The sequence below is a fragment of the Diceros bicornis genome, chromosome 5 (assembly GCF_020826845.1).
Source record: "Diceros bicornis minor isolate mBicDic1 chromosome 5, mDicBic1.mat.cur, whole genome shotgun sequence".
NCBI lineage: Eukaryota > Metazoa > Chordata > Mammalia > Perissodactyla > Rhinocerotidae > Diceros > Diceros bicornis.
The window spans coordinates 66,506,453-66,526,740 of record NC_080744.1 but is presented as its reverse complement, the minus strand read 5'-3'; the positions used below and the strand labels follow the sequence as shown (position 1 = coordinate 66,526,740).

General features: G+C 44.9%; 1 protein-coding gene across 4 annotated transcripts in view; it reads right to left on the bottom strand.

Annotated features, from left to right (window-relative positions):
• Positions 1 to 12,492: 12,492 nt before the first annotated feature.
• Positions 12,493 to 20,288, bottom strand: part of NEO1 (neogenin 1) — a 226,811-nt gene continuing 219,015 nt past the window's right edge. For all 4 annotated transcript variants that reach the window (XM_058542026.1, XM_058542028.1, XM_058542027.1 and 1 more), the window contains 3 exons: positions 16,360 to 16,623; positions 14,191 to 14,327; positions 12,493 to 13,330 (listed from right to left, as the gene is read on the bottom strand). In XM_058542026.1, the coding sequence (XP_058398009.1) occupies positions 13,247 to 13,330; positions 14,191 to 14,327; positions 16,360 to 16,623 (485 nt within the window). In that variant the 3' untranslated portion in view covers positions 12,493 to 13,246. The remainder of the gene's footprint in view (positions 13,331 to 14,190; positions 14,328 to 16,359; positions 16,624 to 20,288) is intronic.

Genomic DNA, 20,288 nt, shown 5'->3' with positions numbered 1-20,288 from the left:
CTTCTTCCTGTTTATGGCTTTTATTTTCACTTTTTTTTTTGATGTTCTTTGATTAACAAAAGTTTTACATTTTAACGAGGTCGAGTTTAGCAATATTTTTTTAAAATGTCGAATACTTCTTTAGTGCCTTTTTTGCTGGTTTAAGAAACTATCTTACTCTGATGTCATAAAGATATTCTTCTGTATTAATTTCTAAAAATGTGATTTGAGTCCTAACCCACCTGACCTTGACTTTGGGTATGGTGTCAGGGCATAGTTCAATTTCATTTTTGCCTCATATGGACAACCAATTTTTCCTGCTAATTTACATTGTCACATATATCATATCTGGGTCTATGTTGAGGCTGTCTATTTAGTACCATTAGCTTGTTTGAACAGTACACTGACTTAGTTACTATAGCTTTATAAAGTTGATGTCTAGTAGAGCAAGTCCTCCCCCCTTCTTCTTCAGGAAGGTCTTGGTTAGTCCAGTCTCTTTATGCTACCATATACATTGTACTATCAATTTGTTAAGATGCATGAGAAATTTGATGGACTTCTGATTGGAAATTTTGTCATTAGGGCCATCGAATCAGTTCCGACTCCTACTGACCCTATGCACAGCAGAGCGGAAGCCTGCCCGTGTTTTTGGGCCATCCTCTCATCTTCCAGCTCTATATCAGACCATGCTCTGCTGCTATTCATAGGGTTCTCATGGCCAGTTTTTTTTGGAAATGGGTAGCCCTGTCCTTCTTCCTAGTCTGTCTTATTCTGGAAGCTCCGCTGAAACCTGTCCACCATGGGTGACCCTGCTGCTATTTGAAATACCAGTGGCATAGCTTTCAGCATCACAGCAACACACGGCTTCCACAGTATGACAACTGAGAAATGGGTAGTGTGGTTCCCTGACTGAGAAATAAACCAGGCCATGGCGGTGAGAGCGCCGAATCTTAACCACCAGGGCTGGCTGATTTGAAATTGCATGAACATTATTATTAAAATTTGTATTCTTGAGAACAGCCTGGTGGCGCAAGCGGTTGGGTGCGCGCACTCCGCTGTGGCGGCCCGGGGTTCGCCGGTTCGGATCCCGGGCGCACACCAACACAGTGTTTGTCAAGCCATGCTGTTGCAGCATCCCATATCAAGTAGAGGAAGATGGGCATGGATGTTAGCCCGGGGCCAGTCTTCCTCAGCCAAAAAAAAAGAGAAGGATTGGCAGATGTTAGCTCAAGGCCGATCTTCCTCACACACACAAAAAAATTTGTATTCTTATGGATGAACAGGGTATAACTCTCTCTGCGCTTGGGTCTTCTTTAATGTCTTTTGTGTTAGTCAGGGTAATTAGCACTAGCTACCCGAACCGAAAAAGCCCAAAATTTCAATGATTTAACACAATGAAGGTTTAGTCCAGCTCAGGTAAGGTCCCCTGTGGGCCAGACAGCCACTCTTCTTACTGACATCAGCTTGCACGCCTGGTCTCCAAGGTCACTGTGGGAGAAGAGACAACCAGAAGAGATGACTGAGTAGGAACTACTCTCTCCAGCGAGTATATTCCGTTGTCACTTGGCCACAACGTAACTGGCAAGGAGGCTGCAGTATGTGGGGGAGAACATGGACTATTTGCTGGGCATTAACTGTCTCTGCCAGATCTTTCACACAGCTTTGTAGTTTTCTTCACAAAGGTTTGTACATTTTGTTAGATTTATGCCTAGTACGTTTTATTTTTGTTGCTATTGCTAATTGTATCTATTTTCTTTATCGAGGTATAATTTATATATAACAAAATTCACCGATTTTCAGTGTACAGTTCAATGAGTTTTGACAAATTTACACAGTCCTATAACCACCTCAACAATTCAGATCTAGAACATTTCCATCACTCCTCCAAATTCTCCCATGTCCCTTTGCAGTCAATCTCCTCCTCCCACTCCTGACCCCTGGCCATCTGCTTTCTGTCACTAAAATTTTGCCTTTCCTAGAATTTTATATAAATGGAATCATAAAGTATGTCATCGTTTGTGTCTGATTTCTTTCATTTAGGCTAAAGCTTTTAAGCTGTGTCCACGTTGTTGTGTATATTACAAGCAACATTCTTTTGTATGGATATGCCATAATTTGTTTATTCATTCACCCACGGATGCACAATTGGGCTGTTTCCAGTTTGGGGCTATTAAAAAATAAATACAGCTCCTATGAACATTCATGTTCAAGTCTTCATGTGGATGTGGATTTTCATTTATCTTGAGTAAATATCCAGGAGTACGGTTGGGTCATATGGTAAGTGTGTGTTTGACTTTATAAGAAACTGCCAGATTAGTTTCCAAAGCTGGAATACTGTTTTGCATTCCCACCAGCAATTGTATGAGAGTTCCAGCCACTGCATATCTTTGCAACACTTGATATTGTCAATCTTTTATTTTTACCATTCAAGAGGGTGTGTAATGTTAACTCCTGGTTTTAACTTGCATTTCCATAAGATTATAGAGCCAGCCCTGGTGGTCTAGTGTTTAAGATTTAGTGCTCTCACCACCACGACTCAGGTTCATTTCCCGGTCAGGGAACCACACCACCCACGTGTCGGTTGTCATACTGTGGTGGCTGCATGTTGCTGTGATGCTGAAAGCTATGCCACTGGTATTTCAAATAGCAGCAGGGTCACCCATGGTGGACGGGTTTCAGTGGAGCTTTCAGACTAAGACAGATGAGGAGGAAAGACCTGGCCACCCGTTTCCGAAAAAAATGGCCATGAAAACCCTATGAATAGCAGCGGAACATTGTATGATACAGCACAGGAAAGAGAGAGGATGGTGCAAAAAGACCGGGCAGGGTTCTGCTCTGCTGTCCACAGGTTGCTAGGAGTCTGAATTGATTCAATGGCACTAATAACAACAAATGACTAAAGATGCTGAGCATATTTTTGGGTGTTTATTTGCTATCCATGTGTGTTCTTTGGTAAAGTGACTGTTCAAATCTTTATCCATTTGTTTTTAATGGGTCATTTGTTTTCTTATTATTGAATTATAAATAATATATTCAGGATACAAGTCTTTTATAAGATATATGTTTTGCAAATATTTTTTCCCAGTTTATGGCTTGCGTTTTCATTTTCTTAACCATGTCTTTCAAAAGGTAAACATTTTTAATGTTGATCATGTTCAACTTATCAAATTTTTCTTTTATGATTCATGCCTTTTGACGAAGGAATTAAAATAGTATACTGGAAAATATTTACTTAACACAAAAGAAGGCAGTAATGGAGTAACAGGACAAAAAGAAAATAAAGACATATAGAAAACAAATAGCAAAATGCCAGATGTAAATCCTACCTTATTAGTAATTACATAAAATGTGAATAGATTAAACACTCAAAAGGTAGAAATTGGTGAATGAATAAAAAAACTATATAATTTTGAGACATATATATGTATATACCTCAAAATTATATTATATAGTTACATATAAATATAATATATAATTAAATGTATAAGATTATTAATATAATATTAATAATATATAATACTATTTGTTGATATTATATTATTTAATATTTAAATATTTTATATATTATACATATATAATTCAACTATATACTGTCTACAAGAGACATACTTCATATTCAAAGACATAAATAGGTTGAAAGGATGTGAAAAGATATATCATACAAACATTAGCCAAAAGAGAGAGGGAGCGGCTATACTAATATCAGACAAAGTAGCCTTTAAGACAAAATTGTTACTAAAGACAAAGGATATTTTAAAATGATAAAAGGGTCAATCTATCAGGAAGATTTAACCATTATAAACATATATACACCTAACAACAGAGCCCCAAAATTCACGAAGCAAACTTGACTTAATGAGAAGGGAGAAATAGACAATTCAACAATAATAGTTGTAGACTTCAATACCCCACTTTCAATAATGGATAGAACAACTGGATAGAGGATCAGAAAGAAAATATAAAATTTGAACAACAGTATAAACCAACAAGGTCTAACAGGCATCTAGAACACTCCACCTAACAACAGCAAAATACATATTCTTCTTAAGTGCACATGGAACATTCTCCAGGATAGACCAGGTGTTAGGCCACAAAACAAGTCTCAATAAATTTAAAAGGACTGAAATCATACAAAGTATGTTTTCTGACCACCATATAATGAAATTAGAAGTCAATAACAGAAAGAAATTTGGAAAATTCACAAATATATGGAATTAAACACACTGTTAAATAACAAATGGGTCAAAGAGGAAATCACAAGGAATATTAGAAAGCAAATTGAGGGGCCGGCCCCGTGGCTTAGCAGTTAAGTGCGTGCGCTCCGCTGCTGGCGGCCCGGGTTCGCATCCCGGGCGCGCACCGATGCACTGCTTCTCCGGCCGTGCTGAGTCCACGTCCACATACAGCAACTAGAAGGATGTGCAGCTATGACATACAACTATCTACTGGGGCTTTGGGGGAAATAAATAAATAAATAAAATTATAAAAAAAAAAAAGAAAACTAATTGAGATGAACAGAAACAAAAACACAACATACCAAAACTTATGGGGCACAGCAAAAGCAGTGCTCAGAGGGAAACTTATAGCAGCAGTAAGCTCCTATATTAGAAAAAATATCTTAAATCAATAATCTAAACATTCACCTTAAGAAACTAGGAAAAGAAAAGCAAACTAAACAAAGCAAAAAGGAAGGAAGCAGATTAGAGCAGAAATAAATGAAAGAGAACAGAAAAACAATACAGAAAAATCAGCCAAACTAAAAGTTGGTTCTTTGAAAAGATCAACAAAATTGACGATTTTTGACAGTTTGACAATTGACCCTATTGGAGACTATAAGGCAACTGAGCCCATTTCCAAAAACGATGTAATAGGAATGAACACACTCTCTCCGAGAAATGCACGTGCCTTTGTATAAAGTGGATGTATGCAGTATTACAGCGCTGTCAAAATTCTTAGCTGAGAGAGCATTTTTCCCCCTGGTAATTATGACTCTGGGATAGAATTGCCATTTTGAAACTTCCCAACAACTTTTTTTCGATTTCTGTGAACAAACATGAGATTGCAGCGTTTCTTTGATCTGACAATCAATAACTTTAACAAAGATCTGAATAAGTGTTTCAAGGAAAGTTTTCATATGCAAATGTTGCAATTTTACCTCATTTGGGGCCATCAGATTAACTCTGTGAATTCCATATCAAAGAAAATAAACTTGCTACTTGCACTTAAAAAAAAAAAAAAAAGCCAGACTGCCAAAATAAAGGGGAAAGAGAGAGAAGACTCAAAATACGCACATCAGGTATGAAAGAGGGATACTACTACAAACCATTGAGAAATAAAAAGGAATCTAAGGGAACACTATGAACAATGTTTGCCAGTAAATTGGATAACCTAGATAAAATGGACAAATTCTTATAACACACAAACTACCATGAATGAATCAAGAAGAAATAGAGAATCTGAATAGACCTACAACAAATAGAGAAATTAAATCAGTAATAAAACTTCCCATAAATAAAAGCCCAAGACCGGATGGCCTCACTGGTGAATTCTACTGAATGTTTCAAGAACCATTGACAGTCTTTCACAAACTCTCCCAAAAAGTAGAAGAGGAGGCAACGCTTCCCTTACTCTATGAGGCCAGTATTACACTGATACCAAAACCAGATTTAAAAAATACAAAAAAAGAAAACTACAGACCAATATCCCTTATGAATATAGACACAAAAGTCTTCAACAAATTAGTGAGAGAGATGAGGATTTTTACTTCTTTTTTTAATACAGCTGTGCTGTCATCTCCTGGCTGTGGGCAGTGTCAGGCTGGGCTCCCCCCAACCCCCAGGCCTCCTTTCCCCGCCTTCCAGGTTCCTGGTAGTAGGCTTTTCCCAGGGAAACACCAGCTTCTGTTTTCATTTACCACTTGGGTTCAGTTTTCTGGTTCTCTGTTGGGGAAATCCTTACTTTCTTTTAGGCAATTCATTTAAAAGTGTTTCTGTTGTAATTTAGCCAGTATCTGAATTTTCCCTGCCTTTCAGATCTAGTGTAAGCAGGCTAGAAGAAACTCCATTTCCTTTCTCTAGTGAATTCCCCACCATTGTGGGTGTTACTCTGTGACGCCCAGACCCTGCAGTCAGGGTTGGACGTTCCTTCCTCGCTTTACCAGATCCCTTTGTCAAGTCTCTTAGCACTTTTCATGCTGGATGGTAATTTCTGTCTGTTAAATGTCTGTGTCCTCTTCTAGACTGTGAACACATCAACAGAGACTGTCTTACTCATTTTGCATCTTCAGTGCCCAGCATATAGTGGCCCTCGGGAATATTTGTGAAATGATGAATGACTCCCAGCTTCTTGGGTGAGGGAGACCCTTTTCTCACTGGCCTAAAATATTCCTTCTCTCATACCACCTGCATACACCAAGATCTCTTTGGCTTCAGTTCCAGCCAGTTTCCCTTCTCTGTCTTAGTCTAGAATGTTTATCAGCTGGTTCTCTTGCCATTTCCTAGGCGACTTTGTCTATGGGAGCCTGATCCATCATTTTGCCTTCAAGAATAGATCCCAGTTCTTCCCGTCCTCTTTCAGAAAGCTGCCCAGAATTCTCAGTAAGACCTGGGTTTTGAGTTCAGGAAAGGAACCCACCTATTCTTGCCTCACTAGGACTGATCTACCTGACCAACCAAACCCAGCTCCACTGGGCCCAGCATCGCCCTTGCAGTGTCCCAGGGATTATGCAGAGCATATCACCAGCTCTGTGTATCCTCCATCTCCTCTGCACTGGTCTGCTGGTGCCCCAGTGCTTAATCCAATCACAGGAAGCTGAGCACAGCCCTAGAGGCCCCAGCCTCAGCACGATACAGGATGGCTGGGATTTGTTCTCCTCAAGGTACCTGATGGCCACATGAAGCGGGCAGCTTTCTCGCTCTGCAGTGGCCGCCTCCTCCCTCCAGACAGATAGCATCATATTAATTCCTCGACTCAGCTCAGCCTTACCTCCTCTGTAAAACCCTTCTGAATACATGCTCCCGGGAAGAATTAGGACTTTGTCAAATTCCCCCAGCACTGGGCCATGGTGATTTCAAGTCCATCCTCCTCACCAGGCAAGTTCCTTTAGTGAACACTTATGGTGTGCTAGGCACTGCCATGGAGAATCCGAAAACAAGCATGACTGTTTTCCTTAAGGAGCTCAGTGTATTGGAAGAGACAAATAGAAACAAGAACGCCTAGCCGTCTGGATGGTTAGGCTGGGTCTTTAAAGGTGAACAGAAATTTACCAGGCAGAGGAAGCCAGGAGAGAGGGTAGGGGATAGGGAAAGAATTTGAGGCAAAGGGAATAGTACAGAAGTCAGACATAGTGGCTTATTCTATAAATGCAAATTGCTCTCTATTGTAGGGCCAAATTTGGGTGAAAGGGCAGATTAAGTGGCAAATAAAAGAGAAGGGGCAGACACGGTCACATTTGACTCTATTCTGCAGGGCAGGTGATGGGGGAGCTATTGCAAAATGTTGAGCAGGGGATAGAGGCCAGATTTGAGTTAGAAAAATCACCTCCATAGCTGCGTGGAGGCTGGATTGCTAGTGAGGCCGAGGCTGGAGGGTCAATGAGGAATTTGCCCAATAGACGACAAAGAGGAGCCACTTTGGGGGACAGTTGAGAGACAGAGCTGCAGGATTTGCTGAGCAATGCGCTGTGGGGTTGAGGCAAGAGTTTAGAATGGCTCCCAGATTTCTCCTTTGGGGGACCAGGTCCACAGAAGGTAGACCCATTAACGAAGGTCAGGGACCTAGCACACACATCTATGATGGGAGATGGGGCTTTGCTCCAGGACATTGAGATGGAGGGGGTGGAAATGTAAAATAATTGCAACACAGACACCAGCTGAGGTGCATCTGCCTCTCAAAATCTGGATAAGGCTGATTGGAATTCACATTTCTTGACATGTGAGAGGTCTTGTGCCCTCCCCTCTGCTCCCTGGATTTCTATGAATTCTCAGGTTTAGATCCTTTTGGCTGCTTCTTGCTCTGAGCTCCTGCTTCTGGTGAACCAATTCCATTTATGGTCACCCTCACCATGCCCGACTCATGGCTTGTCCATCACCATGTTGGACCAGATGCCCTCTTCTTTGTTGGGAGGAAGCCAGTAACTCATGCAAGGCCCTGTAGATGTGTCAGAAATTATATAAGATTTGGGGAATTGGAGGAGGTTTACGTCACAGAAGTGCAAAGAGTAAACAGCATTAAACTACCTCTCAGATCCTCTCATTTTAAAAAGTCTTTTGGGTCACCTCAAGGGCAGCCATTTCCCACTGGGGGTACCTTCCCACCCGGCCCCTGAGTCTCTCACCATCTCATTGATTATACCTGCTGCTAGCGCTACCTCCCCAACCCCTAATTATTTCAGGAAATTCCAAATTCCTCGTATTCTATAGTGCAGCAAAGCTCCCTCTAAGCCCTTTTGAGCTCAGCTCTAGGCCCATCTTTTCATTTCCAAAACCCATCAAGTTCCTAGTGGAGTAAAAGAGCGTCTTGAGATGAACATCATCCACTCTGCTTACGGGGTTAAGTTTTGAGTATCATTTGTATTTTTAGTTTTAAAATATCATTTTTTTGTGGTTTATAGTTTTAAATATCATTTTTTAAACATTACGTACTTTTAAAAGATTATGAAAAATGTAAAGAATTCTTTTCCTTCGATTACTGTCTCCCACCTCTGCCCCTAGCCACTCCCCCCCGCCCCCCCCGGGGAACTTCCTTCTTTGGTAGCTGGAAACCCAATGTGAAGAGTCAGGTGCCACTGTCTGGGGCCCCTCTGTCTGTGTGTCGGGCTGCCCCCTCTTGGCTCCCTGGTTTTCCACCCCCTGCCCCCTTCCCCATCAATTTGATGGCTTGTTCAGTGCTGTTTTCCAATATCTCCTGATGAGACCACACCCCTGGCAGGAAGGTGGCTGAAATTGGGAGGGGCTGATGGACTGGGGGAACGGTATTTCTTTTTCACATAGAGCCTTGTTCATAATGTTTGTCTGAAAACCAACTTGGAGGACGTCCTTGCCCTAGTTCCCAGCACCTAGTTGTTCACTGTGGCATCAGCATCATTTCTTACGACTCTGCCAGGCAGACAGGTCTTTGTTATCTTTTGAGTTCACATCGGGACACTAGGGGGCCTTGGCTGCTGGAATGGAAAGAGGGTCCTGGCTCCAGTAACACCAGGGACGTGTTAGGATTCCTCCAAGGGAGGGGTGGGGTGTGTGTGGGAACCCAACATGCTCCAGGCCATGAATCCTCATGACTATCTGTCCATCCATCCAGGAGACAAGCATCTGATGTTGTCAGAAACTGCCCCTGGCATTAGGCCTTCAGAGAAGAGTGAGAAATTATTTCCCCACCGAGTGCATAGTCCAGTGGAAAAAGACTCCACAGATAAATCACTGCAAAATGTGCGGAGAGCTCCACCTAGGGATGCAGAGGAGGGCCAGCACTGGCGGGTTCTCTCCTGGAGCAGGAGTGGTGGTGGAGAGGGCGTTTCACGTGCAGACCGAACAGTGTTTCACAAGTAGCTTTCTGTGGCTAGAATCCGGGGTGCACAAGGCAACGTGAGTGCAGACCAGAAGCTGCAGGATACTAGCACAGACTTGAGCAGTGGGAACTCCGACTCCAGCCTGAGGCCAATAGGGCACCACTAATGGGAATGATGGGATTGGGTTTCATGAAGTACACTGGGCAGCGGAGAGATGAAGTCCCAGGGCTGAGGGAGCAGTTAGTAAGGACGCTGGGCTCCGTATCCAGCCCTCACTGTATTGCAAGTTCATGGAGGGCAGGGCCCATGGCTGTTGTGTTCACCACTACTGTGAGCCCAGACTCTTGCACACCCTGAGAAATCTTAGTGTTAACAGACTGAATGTTTGTCTCCCCAAATGCATGTTGAAATCCTTATCCCCAAGGTGATGGTATTTGAAGGTGAGTCTTGGGGAGGTCATTAGGTCATGAGGGTGGAGCCTTGATGCATGGGGTTAATGCCCTTATAAAAGAGACTCCAGAGAGTTCTCTCGCCCCTTCTGCCATATGAGGACACAGCAAAAAGATGGCATCTATGACCAGGAAGCAGGTCCTCACCAGACACCAGATCTGCTGGTACCTTGAGCTTGGACTTAGCTTCCAGAATTGTGAGAATCAATGCCTGCTGTTTAAGCCCCCGTTTGTGGTATTTTTGTTATAGCAGCCCAAGCTAAGACACAGAGTGAACAGTCAGAAGGCAAGGCAGCCTGGGAAAGGTGGGGCTCCTTGCAGACACCTGCTCCAGGTGTCACACACCCATGAGAGGTGGGGTTGGGAGCGGAAGGCTCTGGCCTAGGGCAGGTGCTCAGTCTGTGCCAAAGGAACGAGGTGCTGCCCGGACGCTGCCCCAGCAGGGACGTGGCCTGCACACCACTCAGGAGCAGCTGCACTTTCCAGCAGGGGTCATTTGGCTCTTTCTACCAGGTGTCACCCTGGACTCCTCAGGCTGCTCAGTCCCCGAAGGGCAGGAACGGTGGGTGGGGACAGGGATGGGACTCATCTTCGGGGCTGGCGGACAACCAGACCACAGCCTGCAGCCTCCTGGCTCACCTGCTGCCCCTCCCCGGGGCCCCTTAGAACTCTTGCCTTGACGGCTGTGAGGGCAACAGTGGAGTCAACTTGAAGCTGGGAAACAGGGGACCCCAAAGTTCTGTTTTCTTAAGGAAAAAGGAAAATAACTCTTCGAGCAGACCAGCGTTTGATTGGATTAAAAAAAGTGTATTGGATTTCCAATACTAAATAAAAACATGAAATTGTTTTTTAAAAAGCCATAGAGTTTACAGCATCAACTACAGAAAAGGCCAAACAAGTGTGTACAGACGAGTCCCCAGCAGTCCTCCGGCCCCTCCAGCAGGCAACAGGGCGACAGATGCGTTTGCTCCAGATCCTCCTGAAGGAAGCTGCTGAGCAGCAGCTCAACTAGGACATGACAAGACACACAACGGCTGAATTTCAAAAATCACAGGAAAATGTCAGAAAATGTATTCAATTGTGAAAAGGTGCAATACAGAATAGCTTTCCTTTTTTTTAATTTTAAAAAATCCCCCAACTTTGAACAGTTATTTAAAAATAGGTCCCCCCCACCCCCGGTTCTGTGGCAGTATCCAGGTACCAAGGCCCTGAGGTAACAGATGTGTCAGGGGGCACAGGAGGGAATGCCCCGAATACCGAGCTTGTTTCTTTGGGCAAAAGGTGAGACAGGTTCTGGGGAATCGAGCCCTCCTGGTGTCCAGGGTGCTCTGAGTGCTCTCGTCAGGATCAGTGTAAGTGCACTGGTTTCCAGAATCCTGCCTGGCACTGTCCTCTGTCACCAGCTAGCATGGCAGCAGGGGTTCCAGCATTGCACTTTTCATCGCCCCAAAATAATAAATACAAAGAGTTCATCTTCTAGAAAAGCACATGTGTGATAAGACCTAACAAGGGGAAACAACCAACACCTAAGGGCAAGCGGGCACCTGTGGAGCTGGGACAGTGCTCAGGCCCAGGACAGTGGGCCGGGGTCCCCGCTGGTGGTCTCAGCACTGACCTCTTCTTGGCTGCAGAACCACCGCCCGATGTGCCTTCTACACTCGCTTCTGGGAATCTGATGGGGAGCAGGGGAAGATGCCTGAGGGTCAGTCCTGTATTTTTTCATAATATATTCTTAATATTAAAAAAGCCCCACCTCAGCTCCTCCATTTTTTAAGAAAAAGAACACAAGAACCATTTGCAAAGGCAAAGGCTTGCGTGTGCGGCCGGGCCTCTCGGCATACCTCAGAGACCTCCTGCCCCCACCCGCCCCCCGTTCTAACGAGGGGTTTAGCTGGGCTGCTGGGAGGGAGGAGGGGGCAGCTGCCTCCTCTGTCCCTGGCCCCTGCTACTTAGAGAACAGTGTTCAGAGAGAAGCGGGGAGCCTCATGGGCACCGCAGCCCCTGCCGGCCTCATTCTCACCAGTGCTTTTCCTAAGGGCTCAGAAACGTGGAGGTGAGAGCTGGACTGGCTGAGGACAGGAACCAAAGAGAAGCAGAGAGTCCTACATGGAAACAAAGGTCCTTCCTTAACCTCCAACTTCCCAAACGGGAACAGTGCTAATTGCAGGAAAGGGTCTCCATCCTTTTCTCGGATTTCCCAGGAACGGACTCAGGCTCCCTGTTCTGCATCACTCCCGCAACTGGAAATACAGCACGTGGCTCCTCAGCACGGACATTCTCATCAGGACATGACCAAGACATCAGGGCAGCTAAATCCTCAAACCTACCTATTGCACAGAAAAATTTCTCAACTAGATCCAAATGAAACTCCAGTTGCAACTTAGTGACAATAAAGACGGACATGCCAGGAAAGGACAATAAGGAAGATGCTTCCATTCTCTGCAGGCTTCTGGTAGAAAGTACAATGACTGAAACATTCACAGGACCTCAGCAGCCCCTCCACTTCCTATTCCCAACCCCCTACCCCTCCCCCACCCCAATACTGAATCTGCACAGAAAGCAACAAACAAGTCTTTTTAATGTTACATTTCATTCAAATAGATCTGTAATCTCACAGTGATGAGAGGAGAGTCAGGCCTTTAATAATTATAATAAAAAAATAATAAAAAAGCTTACAAACAGCAATGCAACATTTCCTCCCCCCTCAAAGTGATGGATTAACAGCTGGTAGAGGATGCAATGACTCAGAATTAAAAAATAAAAACAAAAACAAAAAACAAGCCAACCCCTGGAACAACGCACACTGTCAATGACTTTCCATACATAACTCAAACAAGTAGTCAAATGTCAACCACTTGTGAACACCATGGACTTCCTTGGTTTTTGATAGTGTTTTTCTTTTGAAGGTAAAATAAAATAGGACACAAATAAAATTGTACATAAATGCCAATGTCTACACTCCATAAAGGCGATGCAGTCGCAGCACGAAGACACAGCCTGACCACAAAGTGAAATGTAGGTTGCACTTCTTGCCTCTTCCCTGGACACAACATTTTGGCCCATGGTGCCCAGTCCTGCGGGGTATCAGCAGGCAAAGGGAAGCTGCCTCGACACAGGCTTCTTCCAGGCTGACCAGGAGAAGGCAGGCGGCCAGGCCTGGAGCCAGCCCCACGTGGGAGGCTGGCTGGTCTGCTTGCTCACCACTCTGTGTTCTCAAGTGCTGTCCTCTCGTACTCTGTACAATTCCTTGTTTGCAAGGCTAAGTCCCAAGACATCTAGACTCAGGTCTGGAGTCATGTCCTGGTGAATGTCGTCATGCTGTCGTGATGGCGTTTAGGTCCTTCATTAGTCCTTCCAGGTGGGCCATCTCTTTGGTCAGCTCATCTGGTTCATAGCTCTATGGAAAACAGAACACTGTGACTGGGCATGCCAAGGAGCCGTCCAGAAGGAGAGCCCAGAGACAGAAGTCCAAGTGTCAAGTGGTCAGTGGTAAAACTGCCCTGAAAGGCTGGACTACCCAAAACCCCGGGTGGCCCAGAAGAGTTAAGAGATTGCAGGATGTGCCCAGGTCACTAAGATCCCAAGCCAGTAATCACTCATTTCTTTACACTGCAAAATGCCTTTCCCCCAACACGTACTGCCCAGGGTCACAATGTCCCCACAGGCAGAGGCCCCACTGCCCACCCCTTCTAGGTCTCTGTCACAGTCAACACAGTTGGTATGTCCCCCGGATCTCAGGACCCCAAGCTTTCCTCTTAGAGAGTCCTGCACCTGGAAATGCAGAGGCAGACATATTTACTGGAACATGACAGGGAAAGATCAAGGAGAGAACCTACTGCCTATTTAGAGAGCAACCACTCAAGCACCTTACCCTCCAGAATCCAGCTCAGAAAAGGTAGTGAAGCAGAACTGAGGGAGGAAAGGACACATGGATGGTTCAAACCAAGACAAGAGGACCAGACAGAGAGGACTGAACTAAAAGGGAGGCAGGGGGGTAGGCAGGGTAGAAAAAATCCCTAGCTGGGCTGGTGTGACAAGCTAATCCAAGATACACCAACGTGGGCATGGAGAAAGCAGATCAAGCCCTCAGCACAGTTCCTGGCTCAGAGGAGATGCTCCGTGCATGTCTGCTGAATGAACGAGAGATCTGCTTCACACTTCTGAGCCAGCACAGAGTATCAGTGTGACCAGCATGCTCTCAGGCTGTGGGACATGCAACAAGACACCCTGGCTGGGCTGATGGCCCCGTGAACTTACACTCTCGGAGTCTTCCAGCATTCTTGTGGTCTCCTGCACTTCAGGGGCACTGGGAACCACGACTGGCATAGGAGGCCGGCTCCTTCCTAACGTCCCGATGGAGGCCGTCTTCACCGAGTGAATGTGATGATTCAGAGCTGAGGGGAAAAGGGCACCATCAGGTGTGGGGTCGAGCCTGCTCCCCCCAGACCTCACAAAGGCACCTCAGGTCCAAATGCTGCTTCAGGGTGAGGGATGCACCCAGACCCAGGGCAGAGATCCTGTTCTAAAAAGGCACTGCTCTGAACAAAATGGAAAGAGAGAGAAAGCGGGGCATCCAAAAGGCTAGACAAAATACTCATTTGGCTTTAGAAAACTAACCTCCCAGTCCAGTGGTTCTCAAAGTGTGGTGTCCACAGACCCCTTGCAGGATGTCTGGGAGGTCAAAACTCTTTTCATAATAATACTAAGGCATTTTTTGCCTTGCACTGATGGCACAAAAGCAACAGTGGGTAAAACTGCGGGAGCCTCAGCATAAATTAAGGCAGTGGCACCAAACTGTAAAGTCCCTCACTGACACACTAAGGTTTTAAAAAAGCCAGTTTAACTTAAGATCATCCTTAATGAAGGAGTAAAAATTATTTTATTAAATGTCAACCTGATTACACAGCTTTTAAATATTCTATGTGACAAAATGGAAAGTATGCATAAAGTACTTCTGCTGTATACCAAAGTATGATGGCTGTCTTAAATAAAGGCATTTGGGAGCTAACTGTTGCTTTTATCAGGGAACACCAATGTTGGTTCAAAGACAGACTGACAGACAAACCAGTTAATCAGACTTGAGCATTTGGCAGACATTTTCTGGAAAGTGAATGAAGTAAGCCAGTCACTTCAAGGAAAGCAACAGACAGTATTTATTGCCAATGATAAAACTTAAGGTTTTAAGTGAAAACTGGAATTTTAAACAACTTCTATCTGCCATCACGAGCTTGAGAGCTTCCCAATACTTACAGACTGTGGTGATATTAATGAATGTATCTGTAGATATCATACAATGAAATGTATCAAGATTTGGAGGATCTGTCTAACTTAGTGAACCAATATTTTCCAAATGACCAATGTGTGATGTTTGATATGTATTCAAAGTACAAGAGCAGATGGATTTTAATGGACAGGGTGTGAATAGTTCATGGTTATGGTTTCTGATCCCATATTATAAACAAACCTATAAGAAACTACAACTTGTTGAGTTTTGCTGCAATATCAAAAAAGAATATCCACAGTTAATTGAAAAGGTTATAAAAATACTCTTCCCTTTTACAACTATGTATCTGTGAGGCCAGATTTTCTTCTTACACTTCAACCAAAACAATATATTGCAACAGATTGAATGCAGAAGCAGGTATGAGAATCCAGTTCTCTTCTATTAAAGCCCGACATTAAAGAGATTTGCAAAAATGTAAGACAATACCACTCTTCTCACTACATTTTTGTTTTGAAAAATATTTATTTTTCATAAAAATATGCTATTTATCTTACCATGATAGATTTATTGCTATTTCTCAGTTTTAATTTCTAACATAGTAAATATTGATAGGCATAACCCACATGAGGAAAAGCTCTTTCATGGCCTCAATAGCTTTTAAGAGTATAAAGGGGTCCTGAGACCAAAAAGCTTGAAAACCACTGACTTACTCTGAAACACACCATCATAACAGATAATAATAAGGAAGAATAGGGAAAAAGAGCATGGCTTTGAGCTCAGGGGACTCTTATTGAGCTGTGAGAACTCAGGGAATGGACTTTCCATCTGCAGGGTTCATTTCCCCGTCCTAAGGTTCCTCCTTGTTTCCAAGTCTTGGCCTCCCCTAGCCTGTACTGAGGCGATTCCAGGAGGCTGAGCAGACTAGATCTGTCGTCCACTGGATTTTACCACCATGGGTTCTGCACCCAAAACACAATTCAAAAAGTCAGCCCTCACTCCCCACCAAATTATTTTCTGGTTCATATGCATTCCCAAAAGGGGGAGGTCATATACTCCCTGAGCAGGACAATGACTCCCTGCTACTCTAAATTGCTGGGATAAGCTTGGAGGATATTTGCTTTGTTATTCTTCAAAAAAGAGGTAGCTTTTGCCATAAGCCAGAGCCAAAGGGTCCCTCCAGTGGTGCTGCTGTCTTCACTCACCTTGCTGGGACAGTAACGGTGTGCTTGGCAACGCTGGATCATAGGAGGGAGGACCCGGGGGCGGGATTGCCGGCACAGCAAAGCTCTTCAATGGGTGGGAGGGGCGAACATGAGCGGTAGGAAGACTCTGGCCTGAATCTTCTTCTTGGGAGCTGGCCAAGTAAGAGGAGCTGGTAGCACCTTCAGGATCCTGGTGATCAGTACAGCACGTTTGAGACGAGGAGGCTGGCATGGTGTCAGTGCTGGGGGTATTTCGAACAGATTCTACAGCAGGAAAGTCTAAATGTTAGCATTTCTTTTACCATTAAACATACACCCATCCCAGGGCTCTGGCTACTTCTAAGGGCCCCTAAACAGCTCAATAAGCACTGAGGATCAGTGGTAGTCCAAGGGAACATGGATCAGCACCACTGCCAAGGCTAAGGAAGAATGGACTAACTTAAGACAGTCCCAAACAATTTCGGGAACCAGCTGCTGGAATTTTTTCACCTACGACTTTCGCCTACCACTTTCACCTTTTTTGGCTGTATTTTTTACAGCTAAGTGGTTACCATTTTATAGATTTAAAGTTCTCCTTAGTACTTACTATGGAGCACATATAAAGGTTCCTGAGACTACTGTCTATTATCTGTCTTATATATCTATAAGATATAAATAAGTACAAAATAATATTTAAAATTTCACTCATTGATTGACAGTCTTAGAGACTGGCCTTTCACAGATAATATGTCTAGTCACCAAGGTTGGCTGGGTAGCTGACAAGTGCCAGCTCTGCCCGCAAGACCTGGTGGTTCCTGCAGCAGAGGCAATGCCACAGGCCCTGTGTGCCCTCTGGGGACTGTGCACGGCCTCACCAGAGCAACAGCCCGATGGCTCAAGTGAGACCTGGAAAACCCAACAGTCCAGGGGGCTGCAAACAGCTTTAGGATCATGCTATATGAAGGGTGTTTGGGTCCAGGGAAAGGAAAGGGGTAGATCAGCCTGGAGAAGGGGAAGACTCAGGAAGAACATAATCTCAAAATACGTGAAAAGGGGTCAGAGTTGTTCTGGAAGCAGCAGGGTAGGGTGGGAAAAGCCAAGGCTCTGGAGTCAGAGAGACCAGGACTCTAATCTTGGTAAACCAGCTGGTGAACTTGGCCATCACTGAATCTCTCTGAGTCTCAGTTTCTTCACCTACAAAACAAGGAGAACGACACATAGCTCACTGAGGATTAACTGAGAAGATGTATGAAGAGTGCTGAACACAGGACTTGAATAACTGATGAGAGTCTCCTCTTTGTAAATTACTGAGTGCTCACTGTGAGCAGACCCTGTGCTAAGTGCTCTACCTTCATCAGCTCTCTCAGTCCTCATGGTCACTCAGCAGACACTGGGAGGTTAAGCACTGGCCCAGGACACAGTTAGAAGGAGCACGGCAGGAACTTGAATCCCTGCCTTTGACCCCCAAGCCCATGCTCTGAACCACCACACACTAGACTGCCCTTCCATGCCCACACCACCTGCCCCTGCCCCTGCCCCTGCAGGAGCAGAAGCAACACCAAGGCCCAGGGAGACCATCTGAGGAAGACCCTTCCAACAGTGTGAGCTGCTGCAGACCACCATCCCCACCCTGAGGAGGGGCCTGGGGAACACCAGCTCAGGGCAACAGGCTGCACCAGGTAGCCTGAAGGAGGGCCTCCCCTGATTCCTAGAGTCCCCAACCTTACAAAGGAAAATAAACCCTTTTAAATAGTAATACATGAGTGACCTGCAGAAATCCAACTTATTTCCCTACCTTTGTTGCTGAGTAGCAATGAATCTGTTCCCTTGGGTTCTCAGGAGACAGGCCATGCCAGTCATACATGCTACCCCCTTAGCTTAAAGGTCTTGGGTCCCAGGGATGAGGGACTCACCCCACCCCAAGTGTCGAAAGTCTGGCTGTGATAACCCTACCAGGCCTAGGTCACTTCTCACCCTCTCAAGGGCTGCGCTGAGGATCTCACTTCTTACGCTTGCTCAAGCCTGCCATCACCACAGCTGGGGAGCTGCTGGTCCCACTCCGTGTGATCCTGCGCCAGGTAGAAGCCGGTTATGGAAGGCAGCAGGGAGTAGGAGAGAAAGCAGGCTCCAGCCCGGACCATGTCAGCCTGCACTGGCAGATATGTTAGGTCAGCTCCGGGCACACAGGCCTCCCTGGCTACCTCAACTGCCTTAATTTGATGTATAAGCTTCTGAGGGCCAAAGAAATGTGAAAAAGGAAAACAGCGTTGCCTACGTGAGGGAGAGCTTGGGCCTGCTGACACAGACCAGGGCCGCCTTGTTGTACACCTCCAGAGGGCACCAGGCATACTGGGTTCTCTGTGAAGCGTGTGCCCTGAAACTGTGCAACACAACTGGCCCACGAGGAAAACTAGGCTGTAACTAAAATTCCTACTTTGGTTGAAGGGCCCACTTCCTGACTGACTTACCTCTCAGAGTTGTTTAAGACACACAAAGTTCACACTGGCCGAGGGGCTTGGACAAGTGGAAGGTGCTCTCCCTATGTCAAGTGGTGGTGACACAGTAAAGGCTCTCTAGAGCAAGGACTGCCCTGGCCGAGTTCTAGCCATGCCGAGCCCACATGGACACGGCTTGTGGCAACCCTGAGCTTGAGAGACACAGGAAATATAATAGTAAGAGAACTCGGATCATTTCTAGACACTTGTTCTACATTTCAAATCCATCCTCAGTGACTCTATCACTAGGTTTTACCTTCTTCTATCCCTCTGGTCATTAAAGCAAGGAACCCTTTAGTAACGCAAATCATTACTTTTTCCTCACTCCACTTTCTGCCTAGGTCCATACAGAAGGGAACTTTCACCAACACGAGACCACATGGATGAAAGCTGGGTGGGCACTGCCATGCTTCTTGCCAACTCTCAAATGCCTCCTACTCCAGGAGGAAGGGGAAGGGAGCTGACCTGATGGGGGAACAGCCTGCCATGCACTCCGGCAGGCCCACATCCTAGCTGGTGAGATTCTTCTGCCTTAAAAATGGAGAAACAGGGTCAGGACACAAAAACTGCTTTCTGAGAGCAGGTTTGGAGGGCTGCTTTCTGGTCCCTGTACTATCTGAGACTATGTCTGTGAGGCAGACTGGTGCTCCACACGCCCTCCTAGAGGTTATCTTCCCTAAAGGCAGGACCCCAAGCCTGGATTTGGAAGGAGACAGTAGGAAGGCCAGTTTTAGACATGAGTTCAAGCAGCATTCTCCAAACCAAATAAAGGTTTGGGAGTAAATAACTTTGGGAGTTACTAGGCATCTCTTAATAAAGCTTTGATATTCATTTGATGTTTTGGGTATGTTTATAATTGATCAAAACTTAAAGGAGAGGGGGATGTTACTGCCAACCCAAGCTTCCAGTATGAAGTTTTGAGGTTCTTTTAAAATGCAATTCACTTGAAATTCCCTTATTTCCCAGAATCACCAAAACTTAGTTCTACTAGTAACATCATAACTATTAATAGACAGGTTTCAAATGGTGGAAAGAGAGTATGTTGTATATATGGGAAGTTACTAGATTTGCACCTTAAAACTGAGAGGATGGAAATTAATTTTCAATTAATGAGGAATGACAGTATTTGTTCCATTTACTGTCCCCTCACCTTCAATATTTCCTCCTTAAAACTGTTACTCAACACGGCCACTGGCCCCGCTGCCGTGGATGTTGTTCTTACTTTGGTCAACGGCAGAAGTAAGTAAGTAAGACTAACATAAGTACCTTATGGCTACCCTACCGGCCCTCCTAACATTAGGGTGACTGTAAGGCAAAGGCAACCTCTAGTGTCTGAAAATCACCCAGAATGTGTTTTCCTTTCAAATTGGAGGATTAAAAAAATAAACAAACTGAAAATATTACTGAATTAAGATGTAAGTTGATGGAACAAGACATGATTATGTGATTAGAGCT